Source organism: Fistularia commersonii, chromosome 13 (genome assembly GCF_037954325.1).
Source record: "Fistularia commersonii isolate RoL2024-O1a breed Wild chromosome 13, RoL_Fcom_v1.0, whole genome shotgun sequence".
Classification (NCBI taxonomy): domain Eukaryota; kingdom Metazoa; phylum Chordata; class Actinopteri; order Syngnathiformes; family Fistulariidae; genus Fistularia; species Fistularia commersonii.
Window position 1 is genome coordinate 12,009,489 of NC_141296.1, and position 18,927 is coordinate 12,028,415.

The following is an 18,927-nucleotide window of genomic DNA, read 5'->3' on the forward strand; positions in this document are numbered from 1 at the left end:
GCTTGCAAATGCTGTTTTTTTTTTCTTCTTTCCATTTTTTATTTGGGCTCCAACCAACTGGTAACATGTCACACGTAGAATTCTTGCAGTGTCGCTGCAGAGTTCTGAGTCGTATCCAGGTTTTCAGGGATTACAAGTGTTTGAATGAGAGTTGTTGGTGAGCATTTCACCTCATTTAACTTCCAGAGGATGGAAAACAGTTCAAACCAGCAGCAATCTGTTACCCTGACATCTTTATAGTCCATTTTACTTCCTCAATGCAAACACCACTTTGAAAATGTATCTAATTTATTGTCGCCATACTTTCAGGTTCAAGACTTGTAAACAGCACTGCATCTCACAGCCGTACTCCAAGCCAGACTTAATGTTTTTGTCTCCATCTCTTCTACTCATAGCTTTGTTTTGCCAAGGTTTTACAGACATAAAACAAAAGTCACATATCATAAGATTTCATTGGCTCTTGGTAACTTTTATTTCAAATTCTCTATGACAAAATGAAGCAAACTATAAACTAAAACCATTAAATCATTTACCTCTGTTTTTTAATGACATGAATTCAGGTAGTCAGTGTCCATCATACAAAAAACATAATGGAAATTCCCATTGCTTGCGTCATGTTGTAATAACATGACAACAGAGACGGGTTCAAGTGGGTTGGAAAGGGTTGAGAAAAGTGTCAGGGGTACGAAGAGAGAGAAGACTATCAGCCAGAACGAAAGGAAAGGTGTAGAAGTCAGTGGTGAGACCAGCGATGCTGTATGGACTAGAAACAGCAACAATGACAAAAAGCTAGAGGCAGAGCTAGAGGTCGCAGAGATGAAGATGCTGAGGTTCTCTTTGGGGGCGACCAGGATGGATAGGATCAGGAATGAGTCTATCAGAGGAACAGCACATGTTAGATGTTTTGGAGAGATCTCAAGGAAGACCAAAGAGAAGATTTATGGATGTAGTGAGAGAAGAAATGAAGGTAGTTGGTGTGAGAGGGGAGGATACAGAGAATAGGGTTGGATGGAGAAGGTTGATTCGCTGTGGCGACCCCTGAAGGGAAAAGCCGAAAGGAGAAGAAGGGGTGCTGGAGAAAAAAAAAGTATTATACAAGGTCATAATCTACCCAGGAAGCAACTATATCAGTGACAAATGTGTTCAAGTATCTTTCAAGAGCCGGTGGCTTTAAGCTGCCTTGCCAACTGGTGGCAGATCTGTTTAACATAAATGCCACAAAGTCCCCAGGCCTCGCTCTGTGGTGACAACACAAGTGTTAGAGAGGGTGAGATATTCAGCAGTCACAGTCAGTTCTATTAGCTGTGACTAGACTACTGATGATCATTATGGCAGTGACGTTTGTGTGTGTGTGTGTGTGTGTGTGTGTGTGTGTGTGTGTGGGTGTGTGTGTGTGTGCAGGGTGGGGTGTAAGAGTGTGTGTGTGTGGGGGTGGGGGTGTTCATGTGCCGGATTGATTCATCATTTTGCTGCCAATCCAGACGACTCTTATAGTCCACTTCATGAACAAGGGTCAGCAAAAGAATGGGTCAGTCTGCTTCCCAAAATAAATGTTCAATATTGAAAAGAAAAATAAGGATACACTGACGTACTGCACAGTTCAAGTTTGAGAATAAGCATGTTTAAGGTAATTAATTCCATTAATTCATAAATAAAAGAAATGAAAGATTTATGGACGATGTTTCTTCATGTTGTTATTTAATTTCATACCAATGTGAGGCAGATGTAAGTTGAAGCAGGATGATTAAATCATTGATTAGAGATGGTGCACTAAGGTAAACAGCAGCTGATGTGCCTTCAGTGCAACAGTGTTAAGAAGGAGGTCAGTTAATTGGAACAGCTAAATATATTCCAGAGGCTTCACCGTCTCCTTGGAAGGTGATGCTGCAATCATTGCTGCAAAAGTGAGAACTTGATGGCACCCTTGCATTCACATACAATGTCCAGCAAATCTAAGTCGGATACAAACCCTAAATGTTTAGAAAAAATAATTTAGCAACAAATGAGTTTTCTTTATAATATCTGGGGAGGTTCTCAGTCATCCAGGTCATGGGGAATTCTTGTCATGGCAACCGGACCCCTCATCCGAGATGCTTCTTTAGTTCTAATGACCTCTGGGGTGTTTCCGAATATAACTGCCAGGGTTTTAGGCGGGTACTAGTTTATGGTGACTTGTCATGTAAATGTAAGAGTTGATCGGCTGAAACTAGGTCTGAGAGTGGGTCATTACGCTAATATGATTGTTGTTCATCAGGACTAAAGAGCAACTTTTGCAGGTTTACCTGTATTGGAATGTGAAAAGTTAAAGCTAAACAAAGGAGTGAAACCTTTTGGATCACATGAACTGAGGCTCTTGTTCATGGTTCCTCGTCTGTGTGTGGAAATCTGTCTTGGTATTGATCCCAGTTCGACGATGTCGGTTTATGAAAGTTTCTGTCTGAGGCCCCTCCTCTGTTCAGAGATGTTTTTTCTGTTTTGATAAAGATGGCTTCTATGACACCTTTCTCAAACCATCCGTCTTCTCTGGCCGGAATACAGACATTGCTGTCTGCAAGAACAGAGTTGTCCTCGTCCTTCAGGCGTAAGCGGACCGCGGAGTCCTATCCTGAAGTGGTGGCTCTCCTGTGTTGGGCTATTTGGTTCTGCAGAGGTTGTTCGGTCTCTCCAATGTCGACGTTATCACAATCCTCAGTGCAAGTGACAGCAGACACCACATTCTCCATCTCATGCCTGGGTGTTTTGTCCTTGGGATGCACCGGTTTTTGTCTTAGAGCGTTGTGGGGTTTGAAATGTACCTGTATATTGTGTTTGTTGAACACACTTTCTCCGAAACACCAGCAACATATGGTATGACGATGTTCTTTTGTTTATTGTTATTGTCTTCCTTCTGGTTCTATGTTCCTGCATCTGGTGGTTTCTGATTCAGCAAAGGCCAAGGGCTTTCCTAATGTGTTGTACCTCAGTCTTCCTGCCTTCGGCGATCTGATTACTCCTAGTTTGTGCTCAAGTGTGAGTTGAAAAGTAAATACTGGACGGTGTGTGTTGCTTTCCTGTAAATCTTGATGTCCAGGCTTCTGTGCTGTTGGATGTGAACGCAACAGTCCAAGAAGGAGAGTTGGTCAGTGGTGACGTCCTCCCTTGTGAATCTGATGTTGGTATTGATCAGGTTGAGGTGAGTGGTGAATGCGCTTCTGCCTCACAGCAAGGAGGTCCCTGGACAGTTCCAACACTGGGTTCCCTTTGTGGAGTCTGCATGCCTCCCTGTGTCTTGGTTTGTTTCCTACAGGTACTCAGTTTTCCACCCACAGCTCAAAACTATGCAGTAACTTAATAAAAGACATGATGCTGTATCATATGATTTGAATGAGAGGGTAAATGGTTTTATATATATATAGTGTACCGTAATATCCAGACTAGTGAGCGCACCTAAATATAAGCTAGCCGATCGCTATCTCGGGCTTCCTCCTGCGCACTAAAACCGTCAAAGTCGTCTTCTTCGGTGTCGGAGTTGAACGGACTCATAATTTCCCGGTCATTTCATCAGTCCGATGTGACGAGGATAAATATTTTAGCGGCGTGAAGCTCATTAGCGCCCCCCCCCCCCCCCCCCCCCCCAAAAAAAGTCCATATATATGCCGCATCGTTGTTTACATGAAAAAAGTTGTGGCTTATCATCCGGGAATTACAGTATATATATATATATACAGGACTGTCTCAGAAAATTAGAATATTGTGATAAAGTTCTTTATCTCCTGTAATGTAATTACAAAAACAAAAATCTCATACATTCTGGATTCATTACAAATCAACTGAAATATTGCAAGCCTTTTTTTCTATTGTAATATTGCTAATAATGGCTTACCTCTTAAGAAAACTCAAAAATCCAAAAATCCTATCTCAAAATATTTGAATATCATGAAAAAGTAATTTTTTTCTTTTAAATTGTATTACAGAAGATAAAGAACTCTATCACAATATTCTTATTTTCTGAGACAGTCCTGTATATACATGTGTGTATGTGTTTGTGCTGGTGTGTGTATTGATAGACATAGATATATTTTCATGTACACACAGTATATATTTTGGTTAGTTTTTACAGAAAACAAGGTTCAAAAATATTGCTTATTTTTTATATTTTATATTTGCAACTGATAAATCCAAGTCACTTTTATCATATTTACAAATTCATTTGTTGGATTTAAGCTTTGGGGGAGGTTCTGATAAAAAGCTGTGACTGAAGGTTCAGTGAACCAGAAAAAAGAGAAATGAAAGATGCAAAATATTTGCGGATTGTTTTGATTCTTTCAAAAGCCACTCAGATACGCTGGAGGAACAGAGTTCCAGGCCTCAACTATTAAGACCCTGCTGTTACAGATTCCAATCATGTAACTCTGTGAGGCTTTTAGATAAAGAAGTCATTTTTTTTGCAAATATTCCAATGCTGAACTTCTGTTGCATAGCCTTTCCTTCAATCTACAATGTCACAAAGCTGGTTCGCCGGCGCACGCATAGTTTTTTAGACTATATGAAGATTTTCTTTTTGTTGTGTTTGGTTTTTTAATGCATCAAACTCAGCCGTCTACATGCCACTGAGTGACTGGAAGTTGTGTTTATGTTAATTGTCTATATCCCACACGAATAGATTGACATGCAAAACAACATACTCGCATACTTGTTGCAAAAACTGGGAAAAACAAAATTTAAATATTTCAAATCAATGGTATGTCTGTCTTTTTGAACACTTGCCAGATTACGAGAAAACTGTTTTTTTTTAATCAATTTTAACGGACAGAGACAAAAAAACTAGGTCCGTAAACAAGTTAGCTCTTGGTCTCTAATTAGGAGGAAAGGGGACAAATATTTACCTCATCAACACCATGAAAAGGTACCCAGTTATTTCTTTTCCTCTGCTTTATGGGGGATTTTTGAGGACAAATTTGCTGTGAAGTCATTGAAAAACATCCAGATGTGACAGTAGCGTAATGATCTTTATTTGTATTATCAATACATATCTAAAGGCATATATCCAAATGCACTGTGGACAGCAAAGTCAGAATTTCATTGTTCGGGGAAATATGTTTCCACACTGTACACATGACAGTAAACATTTTGAATCTCTCTTTACGATCCTCACTGTTTCTAAATGACGGTATGTGGTAAACTTTGGTTTCTTAATTGTGCATTGCCACATTTCTGAAGTGCGCTTAAAGACCTTTGGTGGCGTTAATGCAACCTCATGGACGCCGCCTGCAATAAAACCCTCAAAGTGAAGAAGATGGTCCATTTGTTCTTCTCACATTTTCTCTCATCTTCCCACTTGGAAAATGGGTAGTACATGGCTTCCAGATGCAAACGGTAGTTATTAATAGAGTAATATGTTGTCAAAGTGTTTACCCGGGCATAAGCTGCTGCACAGTCACAGAGATATCCTGTGTCTATGGGTAAGCTCGGGGAATTTTAATCCAGGGCAAACTCTGCCGGCTCAAAATCGCAAGCATGTCGGGAAAGCTTTAGAATCTTGACAATGGACGGACACGACTGAAACAGAAAGATACAGCATTATTGCCTTCAAGGGGGAAGGGGGGCCGGGCAGCGAGGGGTGTGATAATATGTTTATTGTGTTCTTCGATTTTGATCACTTTGGGGCACAAATGAGGGTCGAGCTCAAGCAGGACCGCTGGTGTAACTAATCTGTAAAACGGAGAAAGGGGACAAACATTAAAAAAAAAATAAAGGTCAGTGTTATACATACTAACACATGTTGTTGGTTGTATATGCTGTAACTTTGTATATGTCCGAGGCATTAAAATAACTTAAAATTGTGTTATCACATGCTAATTAATGATTTAAAGGGTCTGTTGGCTCCAAATTAATTTATTGGATTTAAATGAGGTAACCACTGAGTGATGTCAACATTTGAATGCTCAAAATGTACACGACAACCTCACTCAGGTTCAAATATAAAATCTGTCACCTGACAGAGAATGAACTTGTGTGATGAGAACCACTTTCAGACAGGAAGAATCTAATCTATGTAAAAAAAAAAAAAACTTCTTTAGTTATTAATTTGTTTAACTTCATATTACATGTTTAGGCCAAACAACCCAAAGGTTTTCTCAAATATTGATTGGAATCAAATATTCGAAATCAATATGACTAGAATAATCCATTATCATGCTTTAAAAATACCATTCAAGGGTCTTTCATGCCTTTGAACGTAAACATAGGGCACTTAAACGAAAGGTAGTGTATGGTTAAAAGGCCACTTTTAACTTTTATACTTGCAAAGCTTCTTTGACTCTTTTTTTGACACTTCAGCCCAATTAATGGCTGTAAGACAAGTGGCTCCTTATTAGAGATTTTGTAGATACACAACTCAACAGAACTGCTGGCAGGAACGCAAATTCATCAAGTATACTCTGGGATCTCGACTGAATTGACTTCAGCTACCAATTATTTTATCAGTGTCCTTCCTTAATTTTATAGTCAGCCTCGACATTAAAATGGCAATAAAGTTTCGGATTTTCCACGGAGCGATGAAGACTTCTGAAACGCAAATGGGAGTTCAACTTTTCTGTTTGATGTGCTGGCTTGTACCTAAAATTATTTTTTATCAAAGAAATAGATCTTGTGTAACGCAGTTGCTCATTTAATCGGAAACTTTGATGTGTTACCAAGTGCCAGTCATGTACTGGTTCCAAAGTAGAAAACGCACAATTTCCGAAAGCGTTGACAGCCGAAAGAAGCTGCTTAGTTAGTGTAAGAATTCATCCTGGTCCAAGTGTCTGTTTGTTCGACAGCAAATACAGCTGAATTTGGAATTTACGGGCCAAGAAAATACTCTTAATGAGCTGCAACTTCCAGACTATATTTTCTCCAAATGTGACCCAAACATGCTGGATCTTAGTCCTATTTTGCTTTAAGTGTAATCTTGTTACTGATTGGTTAAGAATATAGTTCATATGACAAAGGTTGTCTTCATTAAGTGCCGGCTCCTGAAGTCCGTTAATGGACGTCTTTGTCCACCAGGAGTTTGGAGCATTGGTAGACCTTTATTTATAAGGCCGTGCTGGAGCTGCTGCCCTCCTACATCTGTGACTTAGTCACAAGGCGGACTGTTGATTCTCACCTGCTGCGATCAAATGATCAACTGTTGCTCTTTGTCCCTTTTGCCCGCACAGAACTAAGGAAAGGGGTTTTGCCTATGTTGCCCCCACTGCATGGAACTTACTTCAAAAAGACTGGAAACTCCCTAATTTTATCTGACAAAATGCTTTTAAAACCAGACTGAGAACACTAGAGGTCAAATCATTAAAATGTAATTGCTTCTTTTAACTGTTTGTAATATTGTCTGTCTGTAACTTATTGCTGCCTCTTGGCCAGGACTCCCTTGTAAAAGTGGTTTTTAATCTCAACGGGACTTTTTCCAGGTAAAATTAAAAAAAAATAAAATAAAATAATGGCTATCTCTCCTCTCGCGCACTGTCAGGTCTATTCCAGGAAAAAAAAAAAAAAAAAATTCCTCCTACAAACCCTTGGAGCCACGTTTTCAAACACCCCGATATTTCCTTCCGCTGCCAGTCTGATGATTCTCGGCCACAGTGACGGGAAAGTGCAAGTCCTATTTACACATTTTACCCTACTTAAGTAGAGTATTACATTTCTTCTTTAACCTTTGCATTCAAAATACATTTAAATAGGATTTCTTAACACTGTTTGCTTTATTTTCTTTTCTGAACATGCTGCGCTGAACAGAGTATGCTAAATGAATACTGTATGTGCTCCACTTGAATATGGTACGATAGCATAGTTTTATTACTTCAAATCTGACCGTAGTATGTCAGACACACTAAGGCTAAAATATTTAACTACTGCTGTGTGTACTTTTCAGATGTAAAACACATGATTAAATTTGCATAATGAGTAGATGTGCTCTTCATGTAGTTAGTTGAAATCTGCTCTTTTATTGAAGTAGGATTTCATTCAATGTTTTTGGTCACCAAGGGTTGCACATATACTTACATCCTTTAGCCACAGCTGCTCAGTCCTTCTTGTTCTGGGAAAAATGTGAATCATCTCAGTGCACCTTCCTGCATAATTGCCTTGCTGGGTTAACAGGACTGGATAGCAGAACATTTTCTTCAGCTTAACTAACGTGGGCTTTATTACAAAATCTGCATAATTAACATAAATCTCCCACAGAGCACAAACACCCTCCGCTATTACAGCAAATAAACATTGCTAAATGGCTATTGAACACCATATTCTTCACAGTCTCTAATAACACTGCATGATGTAATAACTTGACAAGATAAATAGTCATGCTGTGAGTCTACTGCATTTTCCAAGAACAAAACTGAATATACTTTCTAAGAAGTGCCTCTGCAGTATTCTTATTCCTTTATGGATTAATATCACAATACATTGCAGTATAAGAACCAGGTATTAACAGAAAAAAAAAACGATAGAAGGATTGATTCTTTTGTTTCACCCCAAGTAAAGCTGAACAACACAAATAAAGTAAGAAAAAAGATATACAATTGAAATGTCTTCAAACATTTATTCAAACATTATTTCTTTTCATCATTATAGAATAAGCCCATCCTTCTACAGTGCTATAGTTGAAAATAAACATGACATGTCATGTTGTCAAGTCCTCACATAAGGTCCTGAAAACATCTTTCTTCATAATTTTAGTTAAATGCAATTTGATATTATTGTGTGGCGATGATTACTTATAGGACGATGCCCGGCTTTCGTGTATCGGTCAGCATTTGTAAAAGAGCCTTAACTGTTGTTTGAATTGACGTTTTGACTTCATAATGTTGCTAAGCCCACAACCATGAGCCTTTGTGAAAGCTGTTCTAGGCTGCTCGGTTGGCCAAATGCCTAATGTAGGTACGGCAAGCTCACTAACATCAGATCTCCATGGACTTAAGTTACCCGTGTAAGCAAGGTATCCCAAATATATCGCAGAGTGGAAATCCTTCATTAGATTAATTACACTAAAGAACACATACAGCCTGGTCAATAAGACTGATTAACTCACACTTGATCAATACGCATCTTTAGACCACATACCAATCTGCTGACCCAAGAGTAATGCTAAGAAACAGTTTGCAACCTAAGGATTATCGAAACACCCAGTATTCGTGTTTACCATCACTCGGCCCAGTTCTGGTCAGCACAGAATGAATGTTGGATGTCGGAAAAGGTACTGAGGTTTGCTGCCCACGCCTGGACGTAGATAATAAATTATGAACAAAGAGGGTATAGTGAAAATAATCAGGATGCAAATGCAGATTCACGCTGAATGGATGGACAACTTTGGTTCAATGGTGTCACTGGAAGGCCAGTAGACCAATCTACTGCTCACATAATCTGGAAAAAAGCTGAAATATTTCTGAGTTTCAGGATGTATGAAAAGGAATATCAGCAACATAATAGTTTTTGATATGTAGATATTTGGCACCATTTCACTTAATGCTATACTGAAACTGTGCTGCATTGACTCTCATGTTATCACAACCAAAAAGTGATGTGAAATAGGTATTGAGGATGAAAAAGTCCCAAGTGCTATTCTGATATTGTGCCCCCCATGGTGTCCACTGTTTCATCTGGATCTATTTACTCAGTAGAGAATCGTCCAAAGGAATATATTTGACAGGTTTTCAGTAGAATTCTATTGTCACCTGAAATTTAAATCATCTACTTATTCTTTTTTTTAATTTTTTTTTTTTTTTTATGGTAATTTCAGAAAATGTAAACAACATTTGGAAATACCGAAGACAGATTGCCACATTAAACTGGATGTATTCATACATTAAGAGAAGAAAAAAAAAAAAACTTGGGTTATTTCTAGATAGTCTTATGATAACAGGACGAGAGGATACTGTTAAATTATCACTGACAAAAAATTAAATCGCTACTAAACTTTGTTAATACATTTTTTTAAATTGCTACAAACACGCCACAAATCTCTGCAAATAATTCAAGCTCTGGTAGAGACAATGAAGGACATATCAGGCATATTACTGTATAAAATTTATACAGTAATATGCCTGATGCCAGGAGTTTATACTATAAATGAGGAGTCTCTGAAACTCCTGGCATCTTGAGATATATCGGCTTTTACTCTTCAAAACACAGAAGTAGGTTGAAGCATTCTACAATGTGTGTAGAATGGATGGATGGATGGATGGATGGATGGATGGATGGATGGATGGATGGATGGATTGATGGATGGATAGACATGTTTAGGGGAAAAGATTTTGCTGCTGGATTTTCCGAATGTTGTTTACAATGTTGTGCATCAAACCATAAATCCCCATTACTTTGTGACACACTTCCTCACTCAATAGAACTGGGGGTTTACGTTTACAGCCAAACTTTAACTATTCAAATATGAATAGCATTCTGATAGGTAACACTGATTGAGGAGATGGAAACGGAGCATTTCATATTTAATGCAAATAACACAAATCTCTCTCAATAAGGGAACTGCAATATTTACAGTATCTTATGTTACGTGTAATCTAACTCAGCGATTAAACTTCTAGTGAAGGCTTCTAAATACACATCCACAAATGTTTTTTCTTTAATTATAGAAGTGACCCCTTTACAAAAGAACCAGTTTGCTTTGCAAAGAGTAACCGAGGTTAATAAGGATATAAATTCTCAATGCTTCGTCATATGATTTGAATGAAAGATGAAACCCCCCGCTGTGGGACGAACTGTTATTCAACAGCGCCGTAGCGCATGGGAAAATGCGTTTGGTCAGCACTAGAGAGCAACTAAAACAGCAGCTGCTCGGAAATGTTACCCTGAAAGGGACTGCGGCTGAGCTCTGACAGGGTGCAATTTGGATGTCAAGACCTGGAGCTCCGTTCCAGCGGGATGCAACCCAATTTAACTCCCGCATATGAACGCACATAAAAGTTTCATAAAGTGACTGTTGTACGGTGGATCTTTTGCTGCTCATTACAAAGTGCTCCCCTGGCAAAGCTTGTGGAAAGTGATTCATTAATCAGTTGAATGCGAAAGTGAAAAGATCTCCCTTAATAGTTGCGTGAAGCCCAAATGTGCACTACAGGATCGCAATAACAGGTTATACACAATGTTATAATAAAATAAATAAAATTCTGCAGAGTTGAGTTCCAAATATAGAAATGTAATATGATACGTACGTCGATCGGTCATGTTCTTATGACAGCCACCGTGCATCACGCCTAAACATGCCTCTTTCCTCTGTTTCAGTCTGTTCACAGTTCTCAAGAGGAGTTTATGCCATTTTTGGCTTCTACGACAAGAAATCTGTTAACACTATCACATCATTTTGTGGTACGCTACATGTCTCCTTCATCACACCAAGCTTCCCCCTGGATGGGAATCAGCAGTTCATCATCCAGATGAGACCTGACATCAAGGGGCCCCTCCTCAGCCTCATAGAGTACTACAAGTGGGACAAGTTCGCGTACCTGTATGACAGCGATAGAGGTATGTCGCAAATGCTATATGATGGTATTCTAAAGTGTTTTTTTTTTTTTTTTAAATGCAACTTCCCAAAATATCACTTAAATGTGAGGTGTCTTTAATATGCTTTCAGATGCTATATTCATTCTTTTGAATACCAACATGATATTTATGGGGCAATTAGATATTCATCAAAATAAAGAAAAAAATGAGATAAAATTATCTTTTTTTTTTTTTTTTAATGATCTAATGTCACCTAATGAACAGATCCACTAGGTATAAAAATAATTCCAAAATAAAGAAATGAAAATTGGAGAAATAATGTTAAGCATTATAGGTAAGTTGTAAAATTACAGCAAACCAAAGATACTGGCAAAAGATTGTTGACTTCAGTCCTGATGAAGGGGTTCTTTAGGATTGCTAACAAGTAAAGAAGTATTTTTTCTTCAAAAATCTGCTGTTTCTTTGTCAATCATTGGTCCTGCAAAAGGACAGGTATATTGCAATTTTTTTTGTAGAAACCACAACAAACGAGTCACACTTCTTATATAATAGTACAGTAAATTAGCCTTTTCAAATATTTGAATTTGAATTTGAATTTGAATATTTGAATTTGCTACCAGCTTGACTCGGTTACTGGCTCTATATCTTTTTTCTATGAAAAGTCTGCCCAATTAAAATTCCCTTTTGAGGCACAGATGGAAAATTGATATTTTTAAAGAAAAGTACCGTAATAACCACAGGGATTAAGCCTTAAAAAATCAATAACGTCACAGGATCTTAATCATACATGGTAGATATAGAATTCACATCCTTTCTTATAGCGACTTTGGAAGGTATTTTGAAATATTAGCATCCAGCTGATTTTTTTACAGAATTTGAAAGAATATTGCACACATCCATTCTAAATGGAGCTATTTTTGTATTTAGTATCTGGTCCATGGTCTGATAACAACCGTCTAGCTCTGTCAACGTTCAGCTCATCAAGTGCAATTTAGGGCTCAGTATCTGCTCAAGGAGGCTCTGACATCGTCTCCTGGGAGACCAAGAATCAAACCAGAATCTGACTAATTACTCCACAAGCTGAGCCAATGCTGACTTGTCAGTGGTATCGGGAACCGGTGGAAACACATGAAGGAGCTGCTTCTGCTTCTTGATGTTCTCCGCTCAGTTGGATGAGAAGAGCATGACATGCATAATCACGTAGTTACAGCGGGCAATCATTTCCACTTTGATATAGTTTTCACATTTCGGCAACGTCTGTTGGTGGCTGCTTAAAATGCAGGATCGCCTCTTTGTCGGTGGGCTCAGTTATACAATTAGAACGCAGAAGCGGCGTCCTTCTTGTTGAGTTGTATCTATTTATTTATTCATTTATTCATTTTTAATGTGGCCTAAAGTGTAATACAAATACATTGGTGGAAAAAATCTTTACAACAGTGTGGCAATATGAGTCGAACACTGGTCATTTTTATCGGTTGCAAGGATAACCGCATTTTGTACTGAAATTATGTTTACGAAAAAAAGTTGCGCGGTTGCAAAAAAGAGCACCGTTGGGATTTTCTCTCTGGAATTGTATATCATAAATTCCCTGAAATATGATGTGCAGTGACAAATCATTTAAAAGCTACACTTAGGGTAAACTAATCAACAACTCTGGAATAAAATCTCCTTCTATAAAGAGGTTTATTGATCCAAAATAAAAGTATTGCAATTTTTCTTTTTGATCTTATTCTAATTCAACCAGTGTTAAACAAGACTTCTTGTCGTTATTATACAATTTTATGAATTCTTTAGTTCTGTGCTTTATTGCCGTATTTTTTTGACAAAAGTGCTTCTGTAATTCGGTTTCTTAGAAGTTTTATTGTTGTATTTTTCTTTTGTTTTTTTGTCCGATGTTGCTGTGTTTCGTTCCTCGGGGGGATTGTACATTTTGGTTCATGACAAACAGCTTGTCACATAGAATCAACCGGAACACCTTCTGCGCGAGAGAGTCTGTTTTATGTAATATTAAGGGGAGGGGAGGCAGTCAGAGTCAGTTTTAACATGCAGCAGAGGTGATGTGCCCTGTGGCTGCCAACTTTCACACTCTAAATAAAGCAGTGATTTATTTGCATTATATGTACATGATCCCAACATACTGCACTAAACTAGATCCGTCTGGCTTTTAACAAACTGCAGTTGGTTTTGTTTTTTTGGTTCGCCAATGTTCTGAGACATATGAATTTAATTTAAGTACTTTTTTTTTTTCTCTACATTTTTTTAACCTATATTCCCCGTATAAGAAAACAGGTATGTATCTATGGATTTAAAATGAGGGTTATTTGGCTTAGTTTAAACACATTGGAGATGAATTAGACATTTGAGATCTATTTATTTGAATATCTTGGTGAATCTTTAAATTGTCAACAGCACGGTCACAAACGTTTAGATTTGAATTGCTGTTCTAGACAATTGAATGTATTATTCTAAGAGGCTACATAAAACTGGAACCATAAGATTTAGCAAAGTTTTGTAAGCATTGGACCAATTCAATATTCGAGAATTATATAATTTCTATAAGAACTAAGCTGTTTTATAAAGATGTGCCTAATGTAATAGTTAACACTTAATGCCCTGCTTTTGCATCATTAATGACAACATTCACAGCAATAATTGTGTATTTCCTACTATGGAAAATGAATAATTAATTGCCTGCAAAATCAAGCATGTATACACAGCTCAGCTGTGTGCCGCTGCACTTTCAAAGAATGACCATTCACACCTGGGGTCCATCCATCCGTCTGCTGTCGGCCTCTGGGTCAGTGGTTCTATTAGTGAGAGGACAAATTCCTCCATGCTTCCTTACACAAAAGACAACACTCATAAGATCATATACACATCTTATCATTGGATTCAAGCCCTGTGTGCACAAAACCTTGAGTGTTGGCTGTCTTCACTCGGGTCAAAAGCAAAGATGCTAAATGTTCTTGAATGTATATATCCACCAGAAAAGATCTGCACAGACTGTCAAATGCAAATTCCAGAAAATCAGGTAGATCTGATAGATCTGAGTTCAAATATTGGTTTGACATGCAAGCAAAACAAAACAAACAACAGGAAAAAAAACAAGCCAGTCAAAATCAACAAAATCTCAACTTTGGAAGAATATAAATGTTTGAAGAGGCAATGCAAAATGAATATTTATATTCCGTCACCTTCTTAAAGTAATTGTATTAGTTATAACCATTTTTTCAGTTTTTCAGTTCAGTTTTTGTGTTTTCTGTAACAGTAAGAAAACAAGTGTGGACATGTATATGTATGTATATATGTATGTATGAATGTATTTCACCCCTCATCCAAGTGGCATCGTCTAATGACCTGTGGGGAGTTTCCAAATATATATGTATATATGTATATATATACAGAAAGTTCCCCCTTGTCAGAATCGAAACCGGGGTCCTTTGTGGTGTGAGGCATAAGCCTCATATTCCATATATATATAAGATGTATATATATATATATATATATATATATATATATATATATATATATATATATATATATATATATATATATATATATATATATATATATATGTGTGTGTGTGTGTGTGTGTGTGTGTATGTGTATATATATATATATATATACATGTGGAATATATATTTGCAAACTCCCCACAGGTCATTAGAACGGAAGAAGACACTCCAATGAGGGGTCAAACATCTTCAATTGAAGAAATTAAATTCCAGTTGCCACAACAAGAAGATTTCCACAAGAATCCAAAGAAAGAAATCTCTTATATTGCATTTTAATTCAGTTTCTGCATTTACAGCATCAATAGTGTCGGCTTTTCTTGCTTTCAGGTTACATTTTACATATAGATTTACAGTTCGAATTGCACAACTAAAACGATTATGTTTTTGTTTTTTTTTAATTGTTCTTATTCTTTTTTTTCTTTTTATATATAACCACAATGCAGTGTCTCACAAAGAACTGTAAAGGAGTGAGACTGGGGGCTGGGGGATGAACACAGATGGCATGGGAGAGCTTTTGAATAATGCACTGGCTTAAAGAAAGAAGAAGTGGATCTGCTGAGAGAAGTGTGATCCCTACTGTCTATGCACTAGTATTTGAGTCCAGTGTAGACCTGTTGGCTTAACAGGGATTTACTGTATTCCCGCTCTTTCTTCCATGTTATTATGCTTAAACTCTTGTGTGTTCTCCCTTCTCTCTCAATCTATGCAGCATCACTATGTGTCTTTCTTGCTATACCATCCCCCCCTAACCTCTTTCCATGAGAATGCCATTCATCTCCTCGCTCTTTGCTGTCCTCCTACTGACCACATAATCAAATATTGCTCTCCTCCAAAATCACAGGGCGAGTTTCCACCCACTATTTCAGTTTACACTAGTGCTGGTTCCAACTCTGTCCCTACTGTATGACTGAGATGGCACTAAAGGGCCTGTTGTGCATATTTCATCATTGCATGGCTGTCTAATTAGGTCAGTGTGATCCACTCATTCCCATGGCAACCAAAGTGTGGGGAGTGATCGAGCCAGAGAGAAGGGGGAGAATATAAGTGACAGAGCAGGTTAGTAAATGATGCAAGGATACGTGCGTGGGGGTGTTTGTCATTCAAAAAGAGAGCGGGGGAAGGGGACGGAACAATGTACATCACGGTTTGTGATTAATTATATCAGCACATTAAAACTAATAACTGAAGCAACTTCACTGATGTCAGCTGTTGTCTCTAAATGATTATAGATGAGGTGTGTGGGGACAAAAGGGACAATTTTCTTACCAAGCTGTTTCAATGTTTACAGGATTTAGAAATGTAGCCGTTAAAAGTGTCAATTTTGAAATCCCGTCCAAATCTTGTTACTGTCGCTTTTGTTCTTGCTGCCAAAATACTCTGGGGTGGATGATGTTCTGACCCCTGGTGACAGTGATGCCTGTTTACATCGGCTTCAATATTCTTGTTGTGAGTCTTTCCCCGGATATGACCATGAATACAATTTGTTTACCTGAATACAGAGGAATATGGTAATTTATATCTACACACACACACACACACACACACACACACACACACACACACACACACACACACACACCATGGATATCAATATATACTTTCTGCCTACATTATTTTTGTGTTTTGGCTGATTCAGGGTCTGCACTGTCAATTCTGAAACACTGTTTTGTTTTGTTTTGTTTTGTTTTGTTTTGTTTTGTTTTGTTTTGTTTTGTTTTGTTTTGTTTTGTTTTGGTTTGGTTTGGTTTGTTTTGTTTTTTTGTCTTGTTTTGTTTTGCTTTGCTTTGCTTTGCTTTGCTTTGCTTTGCTTTGCTTTGTTTTGTTTTGTTTTGTTTTGTTTTGTTTATTTTTGTTTCATTCTTTTTGTTTTGTTTTCTTTTGTTTTGTTTTGTTTTACCCACACATAACAATGATGTGTAATGTGCAAACACAAAAATGTTGACTCTTCAAAAAACACTCCACCCATCCCTTTTTTTGTATGCTTGAAAATGTGTTTGTTGTTTCAGCACTTCTGTTTCTTTTTTGCTCCAGCTGGCAACAAGATTACTTTTCCACATATACAGTGTGTGTGAGTTATTAGGCAAGTGATTATTTTGACCATATCATCATTTTATCCATAATTTCCAACTCCAAGCTGTATAAACTTGAATGCTTATTGGATTTAATGCTTATTAGGTGATATGTATTTATGAAACGTGGGAGGGTGTGGCCCAAGGAGATCAACAACCTGTATCAAGGTGTGCATAATTATTAGGCAGATTCTTCTCCTCAGGAAAAATGGGCCAAAAAACAGATTTAACTGACTCTGAAAAGTCAAAAATTGTAAAAAGTCTTTCAGAAGGATGCAGCACTCTTGAGTTACCTAAGATATTGCCATAATCACAGAACCATCAAACTTTTTGTTGCAAAGGGTTGTAAGAAACGTGTTGCAAAAAAAGATGCAAATTGAAATGAGACGAATCAAGCATGAAGCTACCAGGAGCCCATTATCCTCCAGCGCTGCCATAGTCCGCTCTCACAGCCGAAATAAAAAAAGGCTGAAACCAGATCACCTCCGAACAAGACACATAAGTTGAAGCATCAAAAATGGACCAAGAAATATCTGGAGACAGATTTTTCAAATGATTGTGGACTGATGAGATGAGAGTGACTCTTGACGGAGCAGATGGATGGGCCAGTGGTTGGATCAGTAACGGAAACAGAGCTTCACTTTGACTCAGACGCCGGCAAGGTGGAGGTGGGGTGCTGGTATGGGCAGGTATTATTAGAGATGAGCTAGTTGGACCTTTTCAGGTTGAAAATGGACTCAAGATCAACTATCAGACCTACTGGCAATTTTTAGAAAACCCTTTCTTCAAGCAGTGGTTCTGGAAAAAGTCTGCATCTTTCAAGAAGATTTTTATGCAAGGCAATGCTCCATCACGTGCATCAAAGTTCTCCACCGCGTGGCTGTGCCGGTAAAGGCCTTAAAGATGAAAAACTAACATGGCCGCCTTCTTCGCCGGACTTATACCCTAGTGAAAACTTTTGAAGTCCTTCTTAAGCAGGAAATTTACAAAGAGGGTAAAGTACACCTCTCTGAACAGTGTCCGGTTGCGGCTGCACAAAAAGTTGATTCTGACCAGATCACGAAACTGACTGGCTACGTGAATGGAAGGCTTGTGACTGATATTTCAGAAATGCTTATTTGTAAATTTCAGTTTGTTTATTTCTCTCACTTTAACAGGTGAGAATGAACAAGCAAGATGAGAAAATCTTTGTTTTTCATTTAGTTGCATAATAATTCTGCACACTGATAGTTGCCAAATAATAGTGATATTCTCTTAAGAAAGCCAAACGGTTTGAGGGTTTAACATTTTGGATCGACCAAGAGCACTGTGGTTGTACAATAACAAAATTAATCCTCAAAATTACAACTCACTTAATAATTGTGCATGCAGTGTATAAAAAGGCCTGCCTTTTTAAATTGCTATTTTCTCTGAGAATAAATGCAACTGTTATTGGACGTACAAGAGTTAATAATACAAAACCTTACTGTGCTGCATCATTCATGCTCACCAGCCTTTTCTCATGAATTTGTTCCTTTGAATTCATACTGAAAGAAAAAGATCAAAGATTGAAAGAAAACCAAGGAAACGGCACGTAAGCTTGAACAGGTCCTTTTTTTTTTTATCAACCTTTACTGATTTTTGCATAAACAAGTTAAAAAAAAATTAAAAAATAGGCTTAACTGAATAATTTTTTCTCACCCTATAAGTTTTTGTTAGGGTTAGACCTGGGGGATTATGAGAGGTTCCTCATTGCAATTTCAGCTCTTTAGTCTTGGCATTTAATCTAGTATAATTTTTCAAGATCACAAATAAAAATGAATGGAATGGAACTCAAATAAATATGAAACGGGGTAACCCAAACCCCCAAAATGCAAGAAAATAAATCC

At 37.7% G+C, this 18,927-nt stretch overlaps 1 protein-coding gene across 5 annotated transcripts in view; it reads left to right on the forward strand.

The window, feature by feature from the left end:
* Positions 1–18,927, forward strand: part of gria2b (glutamate receptor, ionotropic, AMPA 2b) — a 63,318-nt gene that overhangs the window by 19,859 nt on the left and 24,532 nt on the right. For all 5 annotated transcript variants that reach the window (XM_086158032.1, XM_086158030.1, XM_086158031.1 and 2 more), the window contains exon 3: positions 11,257–11,496. In XM_086158032.1, coding sequence (XP_086014158.1) covers positions 11,257–11,496 — 240 coding nt within the window. The remainder of the gene's footprint in view (positions 1–11,256; positions 11,497–18,927) is intronic.